The sequence below is a fragment of the Pan paniscus genome, chromosome 23 (genome assembly GCF_029289425.2).
Source record: "Pan paniscus chromosome 23, NHGRI_mPanPan1-v2.0_pri, whole genome shotgun sequence".
NCBI classification, from domain to species: domain Eukaryota; kingdom Metazoa; phylum Chordata; class Mammalia; order Primates; family Hominidae; genus Pan; species Pan paniscus.
The window spans coordinates 52525162-52551568 of NC_085927.1; the positions used below are offsets into that span (position 1 = coordinate 52525162).

The 26407-nt window shown below is 51.7% G+C and overlaps 1 protein-coding gene across 13 annotated transcripts in view; it reads right to left on the reverse strand.

Moving 5' to 3' along the window:
* Window positions 1–2012: 2012 nt before the first annotated feature.
* Window positions 2013–26407, reverse strand: part of A4GALT (alpha 1,4-galactosyltransferase (P1PK blood group)) — a 28087-nt gene continuing 3692 nt past the window's right edge. For 3 of the 13 annotated variants that reach the window (XM_034948579.4, XM_034948578.3, XM_055105410.2), the window contains exons 2-3: window positions 5385–5525; window positions 2013–3889 (exon numbers count right to left, since the gene is read on the reverse strand). In XM_034948579.4, coding sequence (XP_034804470.2) covers window positions 2782–3843 — 1062 coding nt within the window. In that variant the 5' untranslated portion in view covers window positions 3844–3889; window positions 5385–5525 and the 3' untranslated portion in view covers window positions 2013–2781. Of the gene's footprint in view, window positions 3890–4434; window positions 5526–26407 lie in introns of all 13 variants that reach the window. The other 10 variants (XM_063603349.1, XM_034948576.3, XM_063603350.1 and 7 more) reach the window with 4 other exon arrangements.

Sequence of the window (26407 nt, forward strand, 5' to 3'; positions counted from 1 at the left end):
TTGGAGCATTACACCCTTATGCCAAATGCAGAAATGTTGCTTTCTTGTCTATGAACATTTTCTCAGAGCCCTCTTTTCCAGCTGACTTGCCCTCTCATTGGCCAGAATAGCATTATATGCCCATTTCCACTCAAATTACTAGGAAGGGACTGGAATGACTAGGACTGGCTTAGACCAAAAGAGATTCACCCCCAGGCCTAGGGAGGGCCCACTTCCTCTACAGCCCTAAGCTACCTGAGGGTTGAACAAACTTGGGGTTTCCTTAGCAAGAAAGAAGGGGGAGGAGAATGGCCGTGGATAAGGAGTCAACAGCATCCTCCCTGGGAACTGGCACTTCCTACCCACCTCTCTGCCCTAAGCAGACATTTATGCACATAATTTCATAATTTCCTTTTTTTTTTTTTTTGAGATGAAATCTCAGTCTGTCACCCAGGCTGGAGCGCAGTGGTGCGATCTTGGCTCACTGCAAACTCCGCCTCCCGGGTTCAAGCAATTCTGCCTCTGCCTCCCGGGTAGCTGGGACTATAGGCGCCTCAAATCATGCACAGCTAGTTTTTGTATTTTTAGTAGAGATGGGGTTTCATCATATTGGCCAGGCTGGTCTTGAACTCCTGACCTTGACCTTATGATCTGCCTGCCTCAGTGTCCCAAAGTGCTGAGATTACAGGCATGAGCCACCGCGCCCGGCCTTTTTTTTTTTTTTTTTTTTTTTTTTGAGACGGAGTCTCGCTCTTGTCAGCCAGGCTGGAGCACAGTGGCGCGATCTCGGCTCACCACAACCCCTGCTTCCCAGGTTCAAACAATTCTCCTGCCTCAGCCTCCCGAGTACCTGGGATTACAGGTGCCCGCCACCACGCCTGGCTAATTTTTGTATTTTTAGTAGAGATGGGGTTTCACCATGTTGGCCAGGCTGGTCTTGAACTCCTGACCTCATGCTGGCACCGAGTAGGCACTCACTGTATGATGGTCAAATGACTAAACAATGCTGGACTCTAAAAGGTCATCTCACTTGTTCACATACATATATAGTTAGTATATGATTTGTATTATTTAAGTAAAACCTGCTCATTTGAAATGCTGCTGTGGCTGGAGAAATCACTGACTTAACAATCCTTTGTATTCATCAAAAACAAAACCTGGGCCAGGTGCAGTGGCTTACCTGAGGTCAGAATCGCTTGAACCCCGGAGACAGAGGTTGCAGTGAGCCGAGATGGGGCCACTGTACTACAGCTTGGGTGATAGAGCGAGACTCTGTCTCAAAAAAACAAAGAAAGAAACCCAAGAAAACAACACATAACCTGCTCTTGAGTACTCCTAAGAACCAGGGAGCTCACCTCCTTCCCACGCTGCTCAAGACGGTCTGTGGGCAGAAAACGGAGGCCAATGAATGCCTCCCCGTTCAGCTGCCAAAAAGCAGCCTGCTGGGCCCTAGTGTTCCTGGCAGCACCCCCAGTCCTGGTGGGGAGCTCTCTTCCAGCCTGGTGGGGAACGCCTAGGCAGCTTCCACAATGCAAACCAGCTGGGGTCTCGCCCTGCGGGGAGCAGATATTCCTATGGCCCAGTCCTGGAGCCGCCCACAAGGCACTTCAGGTCCCTCCCGGGATTTCAGCCACAGGCCCTCACAGCTCCCTCACTGGGACCTCTCCCTGGATGGGTGGCAGCTCGGCCCTGCTCCAGCGGTGGGCTCTTCAGTGTCCACATTTGGTCCCATTTATGTTAAACAGATTCAGGCTTGTCATGGGGGGAGTTGTGCTGGTGGGACCCAACCTTCCGTGTTTGTGAGCCTTGAAAAAGGAGGAGGGAAAAACAGGCTCCCCCCATTCCCCACTGCGGGGGCTCTCCATCACCAGGGACACTGGGGCTATGAGCCAGGTCCCGAGCCCTTCCGTGCTGGGCAGGTTGTGAGACCTTGGCAAAGTCACCACCAGTCCACCCAGTGGATTCCCCGTCAGAAGAATGGAGCGGAGGAGGCTGTGAGCCTGAACACACTTCACCAATCACAAGGCCCGAAGTGACAGTCGGTCACTTTTATTCTATTGATTATTCGCCTGTGTTTATAATGCGGGCGGCAGGGTGGGGGTTTCTTTAAAATGCTTCTCCTGAGCCTAAAGAGCCTCCCCACCCAGCCCCCGTCTGAGGGAAGGGGCAGAGCATACACGACCCCCTGGCATCTCCGGAGAGGAGGAAGGATGGGGTGGGCAGAAGGGGCTGCCCCTAAATGGCTCCCCAGGCTGGCACTTCTGGAACTCTGCCCCACTCAGTCCCTGTTGACCCCCCCCCCAACCCCCCGCGAAAGAGGAACCAAAACCAGAAAAGAGCAAAGCATCCTCCGCCCCGGACCCTTGGGGCTGGGTCTCCCCCAGCCCTGCCACTTTCCTACCAACAGCCTCCTCTCCTCTCTGGGAATCTTGTCCCTTCTTCCCCATCCCCTTAGCACCGGCCTCTGCCCTCGTGGGCACCTCTGTCCCAACTGCCTGGCTTTCCGCACCACCTGGGGGTGCCCTGAGGTTCATCCTTCCTGCCTGTTGTCTAGAAGGCCCGGGGCGCTCACTGAGCGCCCTCCGCTGGCTATGGCACCATGTGTCAGCCCTGCCTCGAGACAGGACACTGTCCTGGGGGTGTCCACAGCCTCCCACTGGGCCTGCTCCCACAGCTCAACAGCCTGCCTAAGCCCGGTGGCAGCTCGGGCCTCCCTCTCCCGGGCCCCCAATCTTGCCTCCCCAGGAAGGGCGGCCCAGTGCCCCAACAGGAGCAGGTTGGGGAGGTGACCTGGCGGGCCCCTCACAAGTACATCTTCATGGCCTCGTGCGTCGTGGGGCAGTAGCGGGCATGGAGCTGGGCCAGCAGTGCCCTGGACGTGGCCTCGAACCGCGTGCCCTGGCTCTTCTTGTTCCACACGTGGACAGCATAGGTGGCACTGAGCAGCCGCGGCAGCTCCTCGGGGTTGATGTCCTCAAAGTACTTCTTCCAGTCCTGCCAGGGGATGGGGTAGAAGGCCTCAGGGGGCAGGGTGGTGACGCCGCGGCAGGCGCGGCTCTCGGCCAGGCTGCGGATGGAACACCACTTCTTGAAGACCCGCGTAAGCAGCTGCGGGCCCTGGTGACCCCAGATCCAGCCGTTGTAGTGGTCCACGAAGTCCCGCATGCACAGCGCCATGAACTCGTGCCGGCGCTCGAAGGCCAGGAACGCGCCGTTGAGGACGTAGCGGGACTGGGTGCCCAGCACGTTGGTCAGGTTCCGCAGGTTCTTGAGAACAATGAAGTCCGTGTCCAGGTAGATGCCGCCGAACTTCCACATGAGCGCGATCCTGGAGGCGTCGGAGAGCACGGGCAGCAGGTAGGGCTCCCAGCGCCCCCGCACGGCCGCGTACCAGTCGGCCAGGGGTGTGTCCTGGAACAGCTCCTGCAGGTCCAGCGGGAGCATCTGGACATTCGGGAAGCAGCTCAGAAGTGAGATGCCCAGGTGCCGGGGCAGGGAGGCGTTGCCACCCGGAAGCCCTTTCATCAGGACCAGCACGTGGGATTCGGGGTGAGTTCTGGCGGCCGACTCCACCGAGCACATGAACAGGAAGTTGGGGTTGGTCCGGTCTGAAGTCTCCAGGAAGAAGATGTTGCCTGGAGTGGGGCCGTGGGAGGGTGGGGTGGGGGGTGTCAAGGTGGGGCAGGGGATCTCTGCTGGCAGGTTATAGAGCTGCCCTTTCTCCCTGGGCTCTCCCACAACGTGCCAGTAGATCATGATGGAGACGAAAAACGTGAACTTGAAGCCGATGATGAACAGGGTGCAGACCCGCTGCCTTGGGGCGCCCCGGAGCAGCCGCAGCAGGAGGTCGGGGGGCTTGGACATGGTATCCCCAGATCAGACCAGGAGCTTCCAGCAGGAACCGGCTGGTCTGCAAGAGATGAGCACCCGCCATCAGGGAGGCCGTTGGCATTCCCGATCCACAAGGAAAACGCTTCCTGTGAACATCAGCCAGAGCCAAGGCTGGCTTCCAAGCCCATGGGCTCCTGGGCCCACAGCGGCCAAGGCTTGAACCCCAGCCTGCTGGCTGCTCACCTACGAAATGGGAGCACAGTGGGCCATGGACTGGGTTCTGAGCAGGGTCCCTTCCACTCTCTGCAACACACCTGTGAGCTCCCCCAAGGACCAGGCCAGTGCCACCCATGGTGTGTAACCATCACAGGCCCAGGCCAGAGTCTGGTCTGTGTAAGGACTGTCAGAAGTGATGGCTTCGCCATGTGACACACAGGGCTCTGTGAGGATTGGCAGCCTGCGATTTGAGGCCCAGCTCATGCCCGCCTCAGCTCCATAAACCAGGCCTGGGGTTCGTCTAAGGACAGGCCACTGAGGGGCCCTGAGGATGTTCAGCATGAGGTCTGGGGCTCCGGCAGGCCCAGGTGTTGGTTTGCTAAGGGCTGGCCCGGCAGGTGCACTCACAGGGCACTCGCTCCAGGCACATGACGCTGACTGGTACTACTGCCGTTAGACCTCTCTTTCCTGGTGGCCAGGAACATGCCCAGGTGCCTCGCAGGTGGTTGGAGGAGCAGCAGGCTTGGACCCTGCTCCTGGGGAAAAGACTGTGGGAACACCTGGGAGGCATGAGACCCCAACTCTGCCTGAACCGGCTGTGTGACCTGGGGCAAGTTACGGAGCTCTCTGAGCCTCAGTCTTCCCACGGACAGGATAGGACGCTGGAACCCACTAAAGGGTAACATTCATTCATTCATAGTTCGATAAATACTGGCTGTCCATCCTGTCCATGCCAGGTGACTTTCTCAGCATCTCACACATAGGAACATATGTGGCCCCTTATAACCACCCTATTGGGTGGCAATCACCACCCCCACCCTACAGATGAGGAAATTGAGGCACAGAAGTACAGTACCTTGTGCAGAGTCCCACAGCCAGCAGTGACAGTGCAGGGGGTTAGGACCCAGGCCACCTGGCTGGGGTCCCTGCTCTCACCACTGCACCGCCCTGCCTGGGAGAGGTGGCTAGCAGATGTACCTGGTGTGTTGGAGGAACTTGGTGCGTGCTGACCTGAACTGTATCGATGTTAACAGCCAGCGGGATCACCATCGACTCAGTGACTTCTACGCTCCATGACAAAGTCACACCCCCTCTGACCCTCAGCAAGCCCGAGGGGTAGTTGCATCGTTTCTACTTTAGGTGCCAGGAAACCTGGGCATAAAGTCAAGGGACTGGGTGCAACCTGATTGCTAAGGGGAGCTGAGAGTCGGTCCCCTCCCAAGGACAGGCAGAAGGTGGGGTGGCAATCCACATAGGCTGAGGGTGGTACTGGGAGCCTGGGGCTTGGTAACTTAGGCTGGGCCCTTCCCAGGGTAGAGAGCAGGGAACCTCGCTGATGTCACTGGCTGGTAACTGACCAGCCTGGGCAGCCCATTGCAGAGAGGTGGGGATCCTGGCAGCCCACAGGCCTCCGGGAGACACGCCCTGGCTCAGCAGCCGACCTTCTTTGCCAACACGAACACGGCCCTTCCACACACTTGCAGCGGCTGCAAATCCATCTGCAAAAGATGGCAAGAAGAGAGTGAAACAGGTCGCTGGCTCTCAGAGGCCTCGTCCCCCTGGCCACACAGGCAGGTCAGGCCTGGGGCTCATGTGTTCACTGATTCATTCACTCGCTCCACCTCTCAGGGGACACTCAGGGAATAGGGGCAGGCCCTGCACTGGTACCCAGGAGAAGGGGAGAATCAGACACAGCCTTTCCCTAAAGGAGTTCTCAGTCTGGTGGGGGCATCATTTAGAAACAGACAAAGAGGCCAGGCGTGGTGGCTCACTTGAGATCAGGAGTTCGAGACCAGCCTGGCCAACATGGTGAAACCTCGTCTCTACTAAAAATACAAAAATTAGCCAGGCGCGGTGGTGTGCACCTGTAATCCCAGCTACTCAGGTGACTGAGGCAGGAGAATCGCTTGAACCAGGGAGGTGGAGGTTGCAGTGAGCCAAGTTGTGCCACTGCACTCCAGCATGGGTGACAGAGCCAGACTCTATCTCAAAAAAAAAAAAAAAAAAAAAAAAGCCAGGCGCGGTGGCTCACGCCTGTAATCCCAGCACTTCGGGAAGCCAAGGTGGGCAGATCACTTGAGGTCGGGAATTCAAGAACAGCCTGACCAACATGGAGAAACCCTGTCTCTACTAAAAATACAAAATTAGCCGGGCATGGTGGCGCATGCCTGTAATCCCAGCTACTCAGGAGGCTGAGGCAGAAGAATTGCTTGAATCCAGGAGGCGGAGGTTGCAGTGCGCCGAGATTGCACCACTGCACTCCAGCCTGGACATCAAGAGCAAAACTCAGTTTCAAAAAGGAAAAAAAAAAAAAAAGAAAAAAGGAAACAGACAAAGATGGTGACTCCCTTGGGGAGGTGACACATGGTTAAGCACCAAGGATGAGCAGGTCAGATGGAGGAGACAGTGGTGGCTCCAGACCTCTGCAAGCGCCATGGGAATAAGCATCTAGGGTTCACCTGCATCTTCTCTCCCCGGCACCCAGCTAGGTTCCCAGCACGCAGCAGGCACATGGGAAAACGGCTCACTCTGACCCATTCACTCAACAGCCAGCAGGATGCTTTACAAGTACATCAGCCATGTCATTCTCAGCTCAGACCCTGAATGACGTGAGGCCCTGATCCACTGGGCCCCATGTGTCCCCCATACCCCTGACCTCATGTTCTGCTTCTCTCCCCGCCACCTGTGCCCCAGCCACACCTGGCCGCCTGTTTCTCAGGCCTCACACGGCTGCTAGGGCCTTGGCACCTGCTGTTCTTCTGCTTGGAGGGTTCTTCTCTCAGATGCCCACTCAAAAGACCCCTTCCCACCAGGTCCTCCCTGGGCCCCCTGAAATTCCAACTCCCCCCATCACCTCAGAGCCCCCTCGTTTCCTCATCCTTGCATTTATTCTAACACACAGTACATCCTACTTATTTGCTTTGTCTGTCTGTCTAGAACATAACCCCATGAGGATAGGTATGTTTTGTGTTTTGTTCAGCTCTGAAATGGTAGAACGGTGTCCAGCTCTTAGTATGTGGTCAATAAATAGCCAGTGATTCCATGAGTTAACCAATGAGTGAATTAATGAATGATCAGTAAATGAATGAATGAGTGAACGAGTGAGTGACCAGTAAGAGTGAATCAATGAGTGTGTAGATCGCTGTGTGACCAAGTGGACCAGTGCAAAAGGTGGGGGGCAGAGGCCGGGTGAGCTCCCTGGGATGCGGGTAGCAAGGACAGGGCTGTGGTGTGAACCAAGACATGGTGCCCCCTGCCCCTGTCTTTCTTCTGCAGGGAGAGGGGCTATTTTGGTGCTGAGTACTTTTAACCCCATGTGAACCACGCGGACGGGTGGACAGTTGGAGGGCCAGTAGCAGCAGCAGGAGCCTCTGCCCACTTGGGGGCCCCGAGTGCTGGCATGATCTGACTCCATGGTGTGGGCAGGGTCCGGGCCCACTTGGAGGAGCAGGATATGTCGTCGGACCACAGGTGGGGGTGCCAGACTCAGGCCACGCCATATTTGGTGTCAGAGCCCAAGACCCAGGAATAGAAACTGTGTATGGGCCCAAGTTGGCCGCAGCCCAATATCCGGGTGACCTCAGGCCCAAAGCATGCTCCTGGCCCCCGAGACGGGCCTCGCAGTTGCAGCCTATGTCCTGGGCCTTGTCAGCTGGGCCTGGCACACCCCTGCTGCCTGCCCCTGCCTCCAGGCTCACTACTTCCCGCCCTGTCACCAGGGAGCTACTCCCAGTTAGCCTGTTACTGTGGCCACTCCCCTGCTCTAAGCCCTTCCATGGCTCCCATCGCCAGGATCCCCCATGACTCATCTTAGGCAGGAAGTGAGGAGAGAGGAGAGGTGCAGGGCATGGCCGGGCGCGGTGGCTCATGCCTGTAATCCCGGCACTTTGGGAGGCTGAGGTGGGCGGATCATGAAGTCAAGAGATTAAGACCATCCTGGCCAACACGGTGAAACCCCATCTCTACTAAAAATACAAAAATTAGCTGGTATGATGGTGCACGCCTGTAGTCTCAGCTACTCAGGAGGCTGAGGCAGAAGAATCGCTTGAACTCGGGAGGCAGAGGTTGCAGTGAGCTGAGATCGTGCCACTGCACTCTAGCCTGGCAATAGAGCGAGACTCCGTCTCAAAAAAAAAAAAAAAAAAAAAAATCGAGAGGTGCAGGGCAATGGAGACAGAAGGCCAAAGGCTGGGTCAGACCCCTACCAGCCAGGTTCTTAGCACCAGCTCTGCAGACCCCAACTAGGGGCATCAGCATCAGGGGCTAGGCCCAAGGGCCTAGAAAAGGCCCTCCAAGCTGGTGCTTTTCATCCCTACACAAATTGCACCCCCACCTGTCCCTACAGTAAGGGCGCTACCCCTCCAGCCCTGTGTCCAGCCCAGCTCAGCCTAGCACTGGCCAACCATGACCCAACAAAACGGAGTCCGCACTGAGCCCTCCATCCAGGCTGAGTGCTGACAGAGAGGCTCCCAGAGCACCAGGGTTATGCCCTTGGAGATTCCGATGTCCTGACGGGAACACAGAGGCCCCGAGAGGCAAAGGTGTCAGAGGCGTGTGAGCCAGACCAACACCATCTTAAATAGGAGCTGAGTAAAATGAGGCTGACACCTACTGGGCTGCATTCCCAGATGGGTAAGGCATTCTAAGTCACAGGGTGAGATAGGAGTTCAGCACAAAATACAGGTCATAAAGACCTTGCTGATAAAACAGGTTGCAGTAGAGAAGCCGGCCAAAACCCACCAAAACCAAAATGGCCATGAGAGTGACCTCTGGTCGTCCTCTCTGCTACACTCCCACCAGCACCCTGAGTTTACAAATGCCATCGCAACGTCAGGAAGTTACCTTGTGTGGTCTAAAAAGGGGAGGCATGAATAATCCACCCCTCGTTTAGCATATCATCAAGAAATAACCATAAAAATGGGTAAGCAGCAGCCCTAGGGGCTGCTCTATGGAGTAGCCATTCTTTTATTCCTTTACCTTCTTTTTTTTTTTTATGAGTCTTGCTCTGTCGCCCAGGCTGGAGTGTAATGGCCCGATCTCGGTTCCCTAAAACCTCTTCCTACTGGCTTCAAGCAATTCTCCTGCCTCAGCCTCCTGAGTAGCTGGGATTACAGGCATGTGCCACCATGCCCGGCTGATTTTTTGTATTTTTAGTAGAGATTCGGTTTCACCAAGTTTGCCAAGCTAGTCTTGAACTCCTGACCTCAAGTGATCCGCCCACCTCGGCCTCCCAAAGTGCTGGGATTACAGGCATGAGACACTGCGCCCGGCTCCTTTACAATCTTAATAAACTTGCTTTCACTTTGCACTGTGGACTCATCCTGAATTTTCTTGCCCCTTGGTGTGAGTGGCCACGACCCTCCTGTCACTCTCGGTCACATCACTCGACATTTCCTTCAATGCCCTTGGTCATGGGCCTGGCCCGGGGAGCTGACTGAGGACTTGGAGAGCCCCATGCAGGGCAAGGGGAGGGCTCTGGGTCCCTGTGAGGGCAAGGGACGCAGGACTGCACAGAGGGAGATGTTGAGCTGTGAGGCTGTCATTGCCACAGGGGCCTCGGCCAGTCCTATAGGAGCTCTGCAGCTGGGGTGGCCATCAGAGATGTTTGTTCCAAACCAGAGTCGGGGCTATGATGGTTAATTTCATGTGTCAACTTGACCAGGACACAGGGTGCCCCAATTAAACGTTACGCCTGGGTGTGTCTGGGGGTGTTTCCGGATGAGATTACCATTCGAATGGCAGACTCAGGAAGCAGATGGCCCCCAGTGTGGGTGGGCCCCCAACCCTCGAGGGCCTGAGTAGAAGGAAAGGCTGAGGACGGAGGAATTCGCCCCCGTTCTCCTGCCTCACTGCTGAGCTGAAAGAGGATGTCTTATTTCATCTTCTCATCGACTGGTTCTGTTTATTTGGAGAACCCCGACTAACCCAGGGGCCTACACCAACACTGGCCCGCAGTGGGTCACTGGGGATGGGCTGCTCCTGAGGTAGGGGGCAATCTACCCAGGAGACGGGGGCTCCAGGGCTCAATGGTGGGACCAGATGGGGCCACCGCGCCCAGCGCAGCCCTCATCCCCTGGAAATGATTGTATGTGTTTTCCGTTGTCTCAGTCCTAAGGGGCAGGGGCTCCTCGCTCTCATTCTGTTCCTGGTGCTGACGCAGGTTCAGCCGACAGCAGGAGCTCAACAGATACTGATGAGATGAGGAATGACCCTCCAGGAGAGCCAGAGGCTATTTCCACTCTTCTCATGTTCTTGGGGTCTCAACAAGAGGGCCCAGGAACTGGAACTCCAGGAGCAAAGCCACGGTCGGGTGGTGGGAGGCCAGCAGCTCATTCAAAGGTGGGAAGTGGGGAGAAACAGGCCCAGCAGTGGCCAAGGGGGGGCGCATCAGTGACCATGACTGGATACTGCTGTGGCTTCCAAGCCTCTCCAGATAAGGAGCTGGCCCCTGTGCGTGGCCAGGCTGGGGTGTGGCCACCCCTGCTGACCTGTGATTGTGACCCCAGACCCCTGAGGTGTAAGACACCAGCGCCAGGGTCACACGGGTGCTCCCACTGTGTCACCAGCCATGTGAGTGCAGTCAGGCCATGCTCCTCCTCGGAGCCTCAGTCTCTCTGCCCACAAAATGGGATTAACTCCACTTTGGAGGGATGGAGGGAGGCAATGCATCTCCAGGGCCCAGCCCACGGAACAGGCCCTCAACAGATGTGGCCACGGCCATCGCATTATAGGCCTTTCCTCCGGCAGGGGAACTGGTGGGTATCTGTGTGCAGAAGTCTCTGATGGGGCTGGAAGTGAAGGACCACTCAGGATAGTGTTTAAGGTCAGGAAGCAGGGACATGCAGCCAGGACGTAGCATGCTCTTTATCATGCTCCCAGTCCCACAGCTGTCACCAACTGGATGGTGAGAGCCTGCCATCCCTGTCCCATGGTCATACTTGCCTCTAGTGGAGCCAAATCGGGTCCCCTCCCCACCCACCTCCACCCTTGCCTGGTCAGACAGGGACCAAGGTGGGCTTCACCCCCAGGGTCTCCCAGCTCGTTGCCTCACGGCTTCCTTCCTGAGCAGGACTTTATGTGGCCAGGCCTGGAGGACAACAGCCCGCACCAACAAACCTGAGCTTCCTTCCTGGCCCTGCCATGTGCCCACAAGACAGGCCACCTCTCTGAACCTGTCTGTGGACACGGGTAACACCAGCACCTAAGACACAGGTTGCTGTGGGGATTAAGTGTGGTCAGGGCTCAGCTGGATCCCAGACTCAGACAGGAGCCCGAGGTGGACCCCTGGCCAGGGTGAGGTAGAAAGGAAACTTCTCCCACTACCTTCTCCAGAGTCCCCATGACCCTAAGGTCACATGTGGCTTTGAACATCACTAACATGGCAGCTCCATAAAGAATGCTCCCGCCGCAGCAGGAGAAAAAGGAGAAAAGTCACATGCACCGCTGTTCTGCAGTGGAGGCAGAGGGGTCATCTAGGTTTACCTACCCCGCACCCATTCATCCTCCTGAGAACACCTGCTGCCCTGTGGGGAGCCACCCCTGCCTGTGGGCCCTGCTCCCTGGCTGTTGCCGTAAGCACTGACTCAGGTCCAGCTAATGATAGCACCACATTCCCCTGGCCGCAGTGGTCCGGCTGAGGCACACAGAACCTAGTCAGGTCCAAGCAGAGGTATGTGCTTCCCATGGGGTCACTAGGTGTGAGCCAGGGACCGTCAAGGTAGAGGCTGCCTGGTAATGAAGGCAGCCCTGAGGCAAGCAGAGCCAAGGGAAGGAGACAGAGACCCACGCGACACTGTCATGACACGTGGATCCCACCCTACGTAGTCCACACAAGAGGAAAGGAGAGCCCAGAAGTCAATGACGGAACCTTCTGATGACCTCCTCAATCGACCAGTGAATGTCTCGTCCCCCTGATCAGTGTCTTCTTCCTGCTTTTTCTCCCTGGGGCTCCTTGTCCCTCCCCTCTTTCTCTCCCTCCTGCCACTCCAGGTTGGTCTCTCTCTCCCTCTTTCTCTCTCTCTCCTTTCTCTCTCCTCATCCCCCTCAGCAGACACCGGGATGCCTTTCTTGGTCCCTGACCCCACAACATCATATCAGGGGCGGGGCTGCAATGGCAGGAGACAGAGAGGGCCAGGGCCGGGCTCACAGGACTGCAGCCACTATTGAGGACTTGTGTCCCCCCCCCGGAAAAAGGGGCTCCCCCACCAGAGGAACACACTCTTTTTTTTTTTTTTTTTCAAAGATGGAGTCTTGCTCTGTCGCCCAGGCTGGAGTGCAGTGGTGCGATCTCGGCTCACTGCCAACTTCCACCGCCCGGGTTCAAGCGATTCTCTTGCCTCAGCCTCCCAAGTACTACAGGAGTGCGCCACCATGTCCGGCTAATTTTTTTGTATTTTTAGTAGAGACGGGGTTTCGCCATGTCGGCCAGGATGTTCTGGAACTCCTGACCTCGGGTGATCCGCCCACCTCGGCCTCCCAAAGTGCTGGGATTACAGGCGTGAGCCGCCGTGTCCGGCTGAAACACACTCTTTACCCCCAACTGGCACGGGAGCCCCCTTGCCAGGAAGAGGACACCTGGACTCACTGGAACTGGGTGGTTTTGGGGAGGGGACGTAGTGGGAGACAAAGGGTCCGGAGCCTTCGTGCAGATAAGGTGGAACGCCCACCGGGTTCCTTCACTTGCTGAGGACGCACCTGCTGGAGTCAGGCGCTCCTGGCCCAAATAATGGGGTTGGCAGGTTGTCTTAGCTCAGCCTGACCCCCAGTGAGGGATGCGGGGATTACTCCAGCCAATCCCAGTCCCTGCTCCCCTGTTTAACTTTCAGAAAAGTAAAGGGGCCACAGTGGCACTCGGGCCGGGGTACATCACAGTGTGGTCCACTGGCCGCAGCACCTCTGCTCTCCACACTGCAGCCTCGGCTGGCACATGCTGCCCTGCTCTGTGTGTGTGTGTGTGTGTGTGTGTGAGAGAGCATGCTGCCCCACTGTGTGTGTGTGTGTGTGTGTGTGTGTGTGTGTGTGTGTTGTCCCCACCAGGCTGTGAATGCCTTGGGGGCAGAGACTTGCCCAGCCTAGGGCTCAGCCACATGTATTAAATAAATAAGTAGTGGGCTTTTTTTTTATTGTTTGTTTGTTTGTTTGTTTGTTTTTGAGACAGAGTCTCACTCTATTGCCAAGACTGGAGTGCAGTGGCGCGATCTCAGCTCACTGCAACCTCTGCCACCCAGGTTCAAGTGATTGTCCTGCCTCAGCCTCCCGAGTAGCTGGGATTACAGGCACCTGCCACCGCGCCTGGCTAATTTTTGTATTTTTAGTAGAGATGGGGTTTCACCATCTTGGCCAGGCTGGTCTTGAACTCCTGACCTCGTGATCTACTGGCCTCGGCCTCCCAAAGTGCTGGGATTACAGGTGTGAGCCACTGTACCTGGCCTGCAATAAGGAGTGTTTTAAAAACTCTGAAAGTGCAGAACTAGGAAGCTGTCCTTGGCCCACTCACCAGTGACGTCGGGAAGATGACTTGCAGTGTGACCTTAGACAGGTCACTTTCCTTTTTGGGCCTCAGATTCCCTTCTGCACAGTGCGGGGAAGGGAGGGTGCAGGCTAACCAAATGCTCTAACCTTGGCGGGACACATGGGCACCTGCTGCTAACTGCATGGGATAAGTAACACCTTAGCACAGACCTGAGGCTCCAAGAACTCTGAGGGATCTGGGGCGGAAGGCCACAGAGCCAAGAAACAGCGCCGAGTACAGAATTCAAATCCAGGCCCTGCCTGACAGCTTCCGCACCTGCTAAGATTTGGCAACGTGACCTTGGACCCACCTCTGCCCCTCCCTGGGCCTTCACTGCTTTGTCCATCAAAGGAGGGGGTGGGCTCCTTGGGCTTGGAACTCAGACCCCCCTTGATGTGAAAACTCAATACCCAGAGCTTCCAAACCCTGCTTGGAGGACCAAGTGTCCTGTTCCCCATCCCTAGCCCCACAATGTTTCAAGGCACAAATAAATATAATATTTCTACCCAAGAAGTAAGAATGACAGTTTTTAGGAGGAAGTAATTGGCATAAGAAGGACTGTTTGTGGCCGGGCGCAGTGGCTCATGCTTGTAATCCCAGCACTTTGGGAAGCCAAGGTGGGCAGATCATGAGGTCAGGAGTTCAAGACTAGCCTGCCCAATATGGTGAAACCCCATCTCTACTAAAAAATACAAAAATTAAATTAACTGGGCATGGTGGCACATGCCTGTAATCCCAACTGCTCAGGAGGCTGAGGCAGGAGAATTGCTTAAACCTGGTAGGCGGAGATTGCAGTGAGCTGAGGTTGCACTACTGCACTCCAGCCTGGGCAACAAAGTGAGACTCTGGACTCAAAAAATAAAAAAAAAATTAAAAAAAATTAAAAAAAAAAAAGAAGGGCTGAAGGGCTGTTTGTAAGAAGGGCAGAAGGGCTCTTTTCAGAGCAGAGGTTACAAAATATTCTTCCTCCCAGGCCTTTAACGCCTCAGAAGCCAGGAATCAAGCAGGCGGTCTTGCTCTCTGGGTGGACGTTACAAACAGAAAACTCAGGGAGGTGGACTTCATTCCAGGAGGAATAAGGCAGCAGCTTAGTTCTGAATTTTCCCTCTTCTACCAAATTATACAAAGCAACATGGGTAAAGACAAACGAGAGAAACTAAGAGGCAGGGAAAACCCGCAAACTCCCAACCACAGTTGAGTGTGGCCCAAAGCACCTGCGGGCAGCAGACATGGCAATGGAGGGGGGGGCGGCGGAGGCGGGGGGGCTCAAGAGTGGAAGACCCCAGAAAAGGCCACTTCTAAAAGGGAGATGGCAGAAGGCATGAGCTACGGCCAGAATGAACTGGGAGTACTCAGGGCTGGAGGCAGATGACCTCTTCAGACAGGTTAGGTTCTGGAGGTGAAAGAGGAGTGGATGCAGAGAAAGGCCATACTTTAAAAAGCACAACCCATTACCATGGCAACAGAGGAGGGAGCCTTTCACCAGAGAAACCCAGAGAACTGTCCTGGCTTCTCTCCCAATTTCCACCAAAACCTCCTGTTAATTGCCACTCCAGGAAAATTCAACTAATTCAAATATGGAAAAAAATTTAAAGGCATAAAACAAAATGGAAACGGGGGTGAGGAGCACAAATACTCGCTTATATATAAAGAAAATTCACTATGAAAATATTGCCACAGCCGGGCGCAATGGCTCATGCCTGTAATCTCAGCACTTTGGGGGGCCGAGGTGGGTGGATCACTTGAGGTCAGGAGTTCAAGACCAGCCTGGCCAATAAGGGCGAAACCCTCTCTCTACTGAAAATACAAAAAATTAGCTGGGCATGGTGGCGCGCGCCTGTAGTCCCAGCTACTTGGGAGGCCAAGGCAGGAGAATCATTTGAACCCAGGAGGTAGAGGCTGTGGTGAGCTGAGATCGTACCACTGCACTCCAGGCTGGGCGACAGAGATTCTGTCTCAAAAAGAAAAAAAAAGAAAAAGAAAAAGAAGAAAATACTGGCACAAGACAAATACAAATTCGAATCCAAAATTACAGCATGAATTTAAAAATAAAAACACTTTAAAAAGTAATTCCAGGCCAGGTGCAGTGGCTCACACCTGTAATCCCAGCACTTTAATAGGCCGAGGCTGGCAGATTGTTTGAGGTCTGGAGTTGGAGACCAGCCTGCCCAACAAGGTGAAACCCCATCTCCATTAAAAATACAAAAATTACAGCCTGACCAATATGGTGAAACCCTGTATCTACTAAAAATACAAAAATTAGCCAGGCGTGGTAATGTGTGCCTGTCATCCCAGCTACTCGGGACGCTGAGGCAGGAGAATCGCTTGAACCTGGGAAGTGGAGGTTGCAATGAGCCAAGATCACACCACTGCACTCCAGCCTGGGTGACACAGACTACATCTCAAAAAAAAAAAAAAAAAAAGTTGGCCGGGTGCAGTGGCTCACGCCTGTAATCTCAGCACTTTGGGAGGCCAAGGCGGGCGGATCACGAGGTCAGGAGATCGAGATCATCCTGGCTAACACGGCGAAACCCCGTCTCTACTAAAAATACAAAAAATTAGCCAGGCGTGGTGGCGGGCACCTGTAGTCCCAGTTACTCGGGAGGCTGAGGCAGGAGAATGGTGTGAACCCGGGAGGCAGAGCTTGTAGTGAGCTGAGATCACGCCACTGCACTCCAGCCTGGGTGACAGAGCGAGACTCTGTCTCAAAAAAAAAAAAAAAGTTTCACCCACTAATCTTGAAGGAGAAAAAGATTTTTAGATTAGATTTCAAGCATAACCTATAACCTATCTCTATTCTCTATTCAAGAGACATACCTTAAACGAAGTAACTTAGAATGGTTAAAAATATAAGAACAGCCGGGTGCGGTCGCTTACGCCTGTAATCTCAGCACTTTGGGAGGCCAAGATGGGTGGATCACCTGAGGTCAGGAGTTCGAGACCAGCCTGACCAACAAGGTGAAACCCGTTCTCCACTAAAAATACAAAAATTAGCTGGGCATGGTGGCAGGTGCCTGTAGTCCCAGCTACTTGGGAGGCTGAGACAGGAGGATTACTTGAAACCGGGAGGCGGAGGTTGCAGTGAGCCAAGATTACGCCACTGCACTCCAGCCTGGGTGATGGAGTGAGACTCCATCTCAAAAAAAAAAAAAATTAAAAAAAGAACAAGCAAAGATATAAAAGCAAATGCAAACAAAATGCTGGGGCAATAATCTTAATATAAAATGATGCAAAATCACAACAAACCTCACTAAATTAGCCAAAGAAGGGCAATTTATTATGCTAACGGTATAATTCATAATGCATCAAATAATACTGTAGCAATTTTCAGAATAGAAAAATTACAGATACTAGGATAAATATATCAAAACACTAATAAGAGATTTTAATTTACCACTTTCAGTTCAAGAAACATTAAGTAGCATGAACAGAAATAAGAATTCAGAAGACCCAAATAAGATAATCAGTAAGGTACTATAATATTTCAAACTCTCTACCCTAGTGATAGATACTGTGCTTTCTTTTCAAGAGCTGAGCTGATGGAACAGTCATGAAATCTGACCACATTCAGTCCAAAGAAAATGTCAATAACATCCAAAAAATATTTTTAAAATTTATGATTATGAAGCAATATGACTAGAAATTAATTTAAAAATCGGGAATTTTTAAAAAAATTTTATCTATGGGATTCCTAGCAAATAAAAATAATAAAAACACCAGGCTGGGCGTGGTGGCTCACGCCTGTAATCCCATCACTTTGAGAGGCCGAGGCAGGCGGATCAGTTAAGGACAGGAGTTTGAGATCAGCCTGGCCAACATGGTGAAACCCAGTCTCTACTAAAAATACAACAAATTAGCCAGGCATGGTGGCACATGCATGTAATCCCAGCTACCTCGGGAGGCTGAGGCGCGAGAATTGCTTGAATGGGAGGCAGAGGTTGCAGTGAGCCGAAACTGCATCATCATTTTCTACCCTGAGTGACTGAGTGAGACTCTTTCTCAAAATATAACACCACCACCACCAACAAATACCAAAACACCAAGTATCCATATCTACAGGATACAGCTACAGCAATGATCAGGATATTTTTAGCCACCAGTGTATGTAACAATTAAAACAGAAAGGATAAAAATAAATAAAGCACCAGTTTAAAAATGTTAGAAAAAGAACCACAAAATAAAACACAGAAACAATGGCTGGTCATGGTGGCTCCTGTCTGTAATCTCAGAGCATTTTGGGAGGCTGGGGTGGGAGGATTGTTGGAGACCAGCCTGGGCACCACAGTGAGACTGTCACTACAAAAAAAAAAAAAAAAGGCTGGGTGCAGTGGCTCACGCCTGTAATCCCAGCACTTTGGGAGGCTGAGCCAGGCAGATCACCTGAGGTTGGGAGTTCAAGACCAGCCTGACTAACATGGAGAAACCCCATCTCTACTAAAAATACAAAATTAGCCGGGTGTGGTGGCGCCTACCTGTAATCCCAGCTACTTGGGAGGCTGAGGCAGGAGAACCCAGGAGAAGGAGGTTACAGTGAGCCGAGATCGCGCCATTGCATTCTAGCCTGGGCAACAAAAGCGAAACTCCCTCTCAAAAAATAAAAAAATTTAGCCAGGTGTGGCGGTGTGTACCTGCAGTACCAGCTACTCAGGAGGGTCACCTGAGCCTGGGAAGTTAAGACTGCAGTGAGCCATGATGGTGCCACTGCACTCCAGCCTGTATGACACGGCAAGACCCTGTTTCGAGAAGAGAAGAGAGAGAAAGAGAGAAGGAAGGAAGGAAGGAAGGAAGGAAGGAAGGAAGGAAGGAAGGAAGGAAGGAAAAGAAATAAATTAGGGAAGAAATAAGCAGTAGAACTAATAAATAAGGTAAAAAGCTGGCTTGTTGGAAAAAAGCCAATAAAATATACAACCACCAACTAACCTAATCAAGATAGGAGGGTGGGGAGAAAGCTTCCCATACAAACTAGGAAATGCTAAATGGGAAAATAACCAAATAAGCAGATAATTGTTTTAAAAAATAAGATAGTACTTAGCAAATACAATTTAAAACCTGAATAAAATAATTTCTGGACAAAAATAATATATCAAATGGATCCCAGAAGACATAGCTAATCTACACAGGACAACTTCCACATTAGAAACAGAATTATAAAAGGACTACCATTACAAAACAAAAGCACCAGGGCAAAACATTTTGGGAGGGAATCCTGGAAAACTCAGAAATAACAGATAATGTTTAAACTGTTAAACAGGAACATATAGAAAGGAAAATTTAAATATATATATATATATATATTTTTTTTAAGACAGGGTCTGCTGTCACCCAGGCTGGAATGCAGTGGCACGATCATGGCTCACTACAGCCTCTACTTACCAGGCTCAAGTACATGATCCTCCCACCTCAGCCTCCTGAGTAGCTGGGACTACAGGCACATGCCACCATACCAGGTTCATTTTTAGTAGAGATGGGGTTTCACCATGTTACCCAGGCTGGTCTTGAATTCCTAGGCTCCCACCTGCCTTGGCCTCCCAAAATGCTGGAACTACAGGCACGAGCCACTGTGCCAGGCAAAAAAAAAAAAAAAAAATTTAAGTAAAGCAAATACTTAAACCAAAACCCGACAACGGCTTCACAGAATATCCTTCTGACCAATTTCACTTATGAATATTATTGTAAAAATCCAAAATAAAATATAAGCAAATAGAATTCAGCAGCACATTAAAATTAAATGGAGGCCAAGTATGGTGGCTCATGCCTGTAATCCCAGCAGTTTGGGAGGCTGAGGCAGGTGGATCACTTGAGGACAGGAGTTTGAGACCAGCCTGGCCAACATGGCAAAAACCCATCTCTACTAAAAATACAAAAATTAGCCCAGTGTGGTGGGGCACAACTGTAATCCCAGCTACTCAGGAGGCTGAGATATGAGAACCGCTTGAGCTTGTGAGGCACAGGTTGCAGTGAGCCAAGACTGCACCACTGCATTCCAGCCTGGGTGGCACAGTGAGACTCTGTCTCAAAAATAAAAAAAAATAAAAAAATGGGGGTGATTCAGGAATGCAAGTGGGGTTTATTCAAAGAATGCAAGGATGGTTCAACATAATTAGGAAATCATGAATATAATTCATCATATTAAATAGATCTAAGCAGAAAAATCATCATCCCCAGTGACACCAAAAAACATTTAACAAAGTAGCCAACACTTAGTAAATTATGAATCAATGGACACTTCCTTAACAAAATTATATAGATTAACACAGAAGCCAGGAACCAGCTTCATACTCCAGAGAGTACGAATACACAGTTTCATACCTGGGCACTAATACTAAGCTCAGGGAAGACACAGATGCTGCCACCACCATCACTATACTGGGTGTATTTATCAGAGGAATTTGACAAGAGAAAGAAAACCCAATAGAAATAGTTAAAACTATTGCTATTTTCGTATGATATTATTGTATACCTGGAAAAGTCAAGATAAATAATTGAAAAAGTAAAAACTAAAGCATACTGGAAGATGGTAGTGTAAACACACACACTTAAATATAAATAACAAGTCACTAGAAGGTATGGGAAAAGAGAAGACCCTACTTACAACAACAGCCGTGATACTCAGGGTTAAACTTAACAAAAGATATTAAACATCTATGTGAGGCCGGGTGCAGTGGCCCACACCTGTAATCCTAGCACTTTAGGAGGCTGAGGCAGCCAGATTGCTTGAGCCCAGGAGTTCAAGACCAGTCTGGACAACACGGTGAAACCTCATCTCCACAAAAAATTACAAAAATTAGTGGAGCATGGTGGTATGCACCTGTGGTCCCAGATACTTGAGAGGCTGAGGTGGGAGGATAGTTTGAGCCCAGGAGGGGGAGGCTGCAGCGAGCCAAGATGGTGCCATCTCACTCCAGCCTGGGCAACAGAGCAAGACTCCAGCTCGAAATAAATAAATAAATAAATAAATAAGAACAATGCAGCCTTGTGGCTGACGCCTATAATCCTAGCACTTTGGGAGGCCAAGGCTGGTGAATGGCTTGAGCTCAGGAGTTTGAGACCAGCCCAGGCAACATGGCAAAACCCTATCTCTACTAAAAATACAAAAAAAATTAACCAGGTGTGGTGGTGCACACCTGTAACCCTAGCTACTCAGGAGGCTGAGGCAAGAGAATTGCTTGAACCTGAGAGATGGAGGTTGCAGTGAGCCAAGATCACACCACTGCACTCCAGCGTAGATGACACAGCAGGACTCTGTCTCAAAAAAAAAAAAGAAGTGACAACCTGGGACAACTTAAATGCAGCTCATATCACATAAGTCGAATTTTTCTAATATATAAAGAGCTCCCAGAAATCAATAAGAAGACTAACACCCCAAAACAAAATGGGCCAAAGACAATTCACACACATACAAAATATGACCTCTAAACAAGTAAGCTAGAGCAAGGATCTTTTTATAAGTAATAGAAATGCAAATGGACATACTCAGATAGCATCTCTCACCTATCAGATTAGCAAAAATCCAAAACACTTAACACATTATTTTGGCAAGGCTGTGAGCAAACAGGCATGCTCATACACAGCCAGTGGGCATGCAGACAGTGCTCAGCCGCAATTTAACAACATCTATCTCACTCTGGGGCTTTATCCTACAGATGAATGACATTTGCACAAGGTCACAGGTTTGCAGTTGCAAAAGATTAGAAACAACCCAAGGTCTTTCTTGAAGAGGCTGATTAAATAAACAATGATATAATGATAGCATGGAAATGGGCAGAGACCAATGCTGTTTTTACTCAGTCATCTCCCCTGGGGCCAGCACAGATCCTACCACAAAGTAAGTGCTCAATACATATTTTCTGTATTTTGTTTTTTGGTTTTTTTTCCACCCCCGAGTCTCGCTCTGTTGCCCAGGCTGGAGTGCAGTGGCATGATCTTGGCTCACTACAACCTCCACTTCCTGGGTTGAAGAGATTCTCCTGCCTCAGCCTCCCGGGTAGCTGGGACTACAGATGCGTGCCACCACGCCTGGCTAATTTTTGTATTTTTAGTTTTACCATGTTGGCCGGGCTGGTCTCGAACTCCTGACCTCAAGTGATCCACCCACCTCGGCCTTCCAAAGTGCTAGGATTACAGGCGTGAGCCACCGTGACTGGTCTCAATACGTATTTTTTGAAAGGATGAGTAAATGATACCAGTCCTGCCCACAAAGCCGGGATCAAATGTGATAACTAATCCTGGGAAATGCCCTTTGCAAACTATAAACTCTACGCAGATGCAAATTACAGCTGCCTCATTATTTGAAGGTACAAATCAAGTCACATGCCTTTAGCTCTTCATGGTAAAGTACCTGACTACTTGCCAGTCCCAAGAGCGCCTTTCTTCCTTCCCTGAGGCCACCCTTCCCTCCCAGGGTCACTCTAGCTCCCCACAGGAAGCTGGATCTGGCTGGGTGGGGCTGGCTTCTCAGGGGCAGAGTGAAATTCCCCGCAACCCCTCCACCGGGTTTTATCTCAGTTCCGAAAGCACTGAGTGACCTTGAATCTGGGCTCTTACACCTTCACTGTGGACACACGCACATGCACACGTGGGGATATCCTGTCGTGCCAGGCTGCCTGGATGTGGATAAGTTTTCTGACTTGGTCCCTTGCTATGCGCAGAGATCCCAGAGATGCAAATCGCAGGGAAAGCTCTTCACAGGGAAATCTTGCCTGGCAAATGCAATGCCCATGGAAAGGGCATCTAGAAATCTCGGTCTGAGTTAGAAGAGTCCTGAATTCGTTCTATTTGAAAGAAAGTTTCCATATTGCTTCACTTTCACCTGTTTTACTGTCTTAAAGATTAAAAATAACCAGTAGCAAGGCCGAGTGTGGTGACTCACACCTGTAATCCCAGCACTTTGAGAGGCCGAGGTGAGTGGATCACTTGAGGCCAGAAGTTCAAGACCAGGCTGGCCAACAGGGTGAAACCCTGTCTCTACTAAAAATACAAAAATTGGCTGGGCGTGGTGGCGGAAGCCTGTAATCCCAGCTACTTGGTAGGCTGAGGCAGGAGAATCGCTTGAACCCAGGAGGCAGAGGTTGCAGTGAGCCACTGCATTCCAGCCTTGGCGACAGAGTGTGACTCCGTCTCAATAAAACAACAACTACAACAAAAATAGTAGCAAAAGAGAGTGCTCATTCTCCGCCCGCTCCCCCAGCATCACCCACTGCGTGTTCTTGTCATTAACCACCTTTGCTAACTGGATACTGCCTGAGAAGGGGCCTGACTATCTTCTACACCCTGCTCTGTAGCCTCCCCCTCAATTCTAAGCCTCAGTTTCTTTATCTGTAAAATAAAGAGCTGAGAAAAGATAATCTCTTAGGACCCTTCTAGAAAGACCTTCCTAATCTGGTCTCCTGGCACCACCTCTGTCCATTCCATCAGAAGCCAACATCACTGACCTCTTAGAGCGGCTCCATGCCACCCGCCCCCTTGGGTCAAGGCCAAGGGTACAGAAGACAAAGTCAGGAGGTGACAATTCACAGGTGAGAGTTTCTGCTCAACCTCGTGCAAGAAGTCATCCTGGAAAGAAACCAGACAAGTCCCCAGCACTGCCCTTCGCACCTCGACTGTTCATCCAACAAGTGCCTGGGCACCAATGTTGTGGCGGCCCCTCTCCAAGGTCAGGGAATATGTACAACAGGGAAGAGAAGGATTGTCTTTGGCTTCATGGAGCTGACATTCTAGTAGGGGAAAATTAGTGAAGAAATACATTAGGTGCTGGCCGGGCGAGGTGGCTCACACCTGTAATCACAGCACTTTGGGAGGCCGAGGCGGGTGGATCACCTGAGGTTAGGAGTTCGAGACCAGCCTGGCCAACCTGGCAAAACCCCACCTCAACTAAAAATACAAAAATTAGCCAGGCATGGTGGTGGGCACCTGTAATCCTAGCCACTCGGGAGGCTGAGAATCGCTTGAACCCAGGAGGCGGAGGTTGCAGTGAGCCGAGATGGTACCACTGCACTACAGGCTGGAAAAAAGAAAGAAAAGGAAAGAGAAAAAGAAAAGAAATAAAGAAATACATCAGGGGGTAAAGTGTGCCAGGAGAAAAATGCACTCAGGGAGATGGGCTGCGGGGCAGGGGCTACTACATAGAGTTGGGTTAGGGGGTGCTGCCCTGAAAAGGGGACATTTGCGCTGAGGCCTGAAGGAAGCCAGGGAACACACTGTGGGGCTCTGGGGTAAGTGACTCAGGGAGGAGGAAGATCAGGGATTGCAAAGATCCAGGGGCGAGTGTGGCTGAGTTCTGAGCAAACAGCAGAGTATGTGGGGTGGGGGGGTTCCAGGACAGGAGGTCAGAAAGATGAGGGAAGGGTGGGCCACAGGGGGCCTTGAGAGCTGCTGAAGGACTTGCCTTTTGATTGGGATGATTTTGGGAGTGCTACAGTGTGACTTACGTCTTAGAGATCTAAGAAAGCAATACAGCTTCATACCATAAATTCCAAGGCAACATTGTCTCCCATCTTAAGGTAGTTCCTGCCTTCATTTCATACATTTCCTATCTTGACCACCAGAAATGTGGTCAAGATAGGAAATGTTTTGATCTTTTTGGCTTTTATAAACAACACCATGGTAACCATCACTTACATCTTTGAGCATGTCCTTAATTACTTCTATAGGATTGGTTCCTAGAAGTGAGCCCTCTGGGTCAAAGGAAATGTAATTCAGGGCTGGGCAAGGTGGCTCATGCCTGTAATCCCAGCACTTTGGGAGGCGGAGGTGTGAGGATCACTTGAGCCCAGGAGCTCCAGACCATCCTGGGCAACATAAGTGGACTCCTTCTTTGCAAAAAATTAGCAGGGAATGGTGGAGGGTGCCTGTGGTCCCAGCTACTCAGGAGGCTGAGGTGGGAGGATCGCTCGAGCCCAGGAGGTTGAGGCTGTAGTGAGCCATGATTGCACCAGTGCTCCAGCCTAGACAATAGAGCAAGAACCTATCTCAAAAATTATATTAAAAAAAAAAAGGTAACTCCTGGAATCAAGCAATCCACTCCCTTCAGCCTCCTAAAGTGCTGGGATTACAGGTGTGAGCCACCACACCTGGCCGGAAAGATACAATCTTTTTTTTTTTTTTTTTTTTTTGAGATGGAGTTTCGCTCTTTTTGCCCAGGCTGGAGTGCAATGGTGCAATCTCAGCTCACTGCAAACTCCGCCTCCTGCGTTCAAGCGATTCTTCTGCCTCAGCCTCCTGAGTAGCTGGGATTACAGGAATGCACCACCACACCCAGCTAATTTTGTATTTTTAGTAGAGATAGGGTTTCTCCATGTTGGTCAGGCTGGTCTCGAACTCCCGACCTCAGGTGATCCGCCCGCTTCGGCCTCCCAAAGTGCTGGGATTACAGGCATGAACCACTGCGCCCGGCCTCAGAAATATAATTTAAATCTTCAGATATGGAGCCCTAACCTGCTCTCTCCCACTCCTACTCCAGGCTCAGGGCACACTTGCCTCACCACAGGCTCTCCCAGGGCATAGGAGGGCGAGTGGGGTGCATGACCGTCCTCTCCACCACTGGGGTGAGTGGCAAATGTGATCTCACTGTTGTTTCTGTTTGCACTGCTGACGGGGTGAGAAGGCTTCTCCAGTGTTGAGTTAACATTTATTAAAAGCTCACTGTCAGGCCTGGAGCTGTGTGGTTTAATAATAACAATGGCGTGTATTTTCTGAGCACTGACCATGTGCAGCCGTTGGTCAAAGTGGTTTTCTGCTTTGACTTGTTTAATCCCTCACCATCCTGTGTGGCAGGTCCTCTTATGATTAACTACAGTGTAAGTGCAGAGGAAACCAAGGCCTGCTGGGCAGCGGCAGAGCGGGGTTCAAACACCCTTTGCTGGGGGAAAGGGGTCTGTCTACCTGTGGCCCAGCCTCATTTGCCTGGGGCTGCACCAGGGCTAGGGGCTCAATCTCACTGTGGCCAAGAGGAGGTGCTTGACTCTGAGACTCAGTCTCCTTGTCTGTAAAATGGGAATAACAGAGCATGGTGGCTGAGAGGGTCTGGTAAGGTCAGGTAACAGTGTCTGGCTTAATGGGTAGAGGCCTACCCCCAACTGAAGGGGAAGGAGCAAATGATGGTCACAGATGATTGGGGCTCTCTGGGTCCCGTACCTATATCTGGGACAATGACTTTCAAACAGGTGAAGACAGACACTCTTCCTGTTTCGCTCTCATGTGCTGGTCCACCTGGCTCCCCGTCTGCCAGCTGACTGCACAGCGTGACCGCAGAAGGCTGTGGTGCTCCTGCTGGAGTAGGCTTGTGGTGGGTGACAGTGCGGGCACAGCGGAAGGTGTGTGGGCACAGGGGAGGGTATGTGGACACTGGTCTGGAAGGGAAGGGGGCTCCCCTAGTCCTGTGGCCAACTGCACAGCTGGAAGCTCCTGAACCCCCAGGATATGTCCAGAGGGAAGACAAAGGTGGCAGATGGGAGAGGAAAAGGCACTTATTCAAAGAGCTGCCACTTCCTGATAGCTACAAGAAACGGAGCCTCGGAGAGAAGAGCAATTCCCAAGGGCTTGTGGTTGGTATGTGGACAGCCTGCTTTGAACCTGGCCCTGCATGGACTCACCCTGAACTAGGCTCTCTCCTCCCTGCGTAGTCATCAATGGGAGTGTTCACACCTGCTCCCTCCCAGGGAGGAAGCACCAAAGACTGGGGCCCTCCCCTCCGCTGACTTCCAACTCCCTCTGGGGAAGATCAAAGCCAATTCATCAAGTGTCCCCCAAGCCCCTCCCTCTTGCCTCCTGTTCTCACCAGCCAGGGAGGATCCTTGGGAGCAGCACTGCATCCTCCCACCTCCTCAGTCCTCGGAGACCTCAGCCTATCAACCTGTCCCTCCTTCTCCTGGG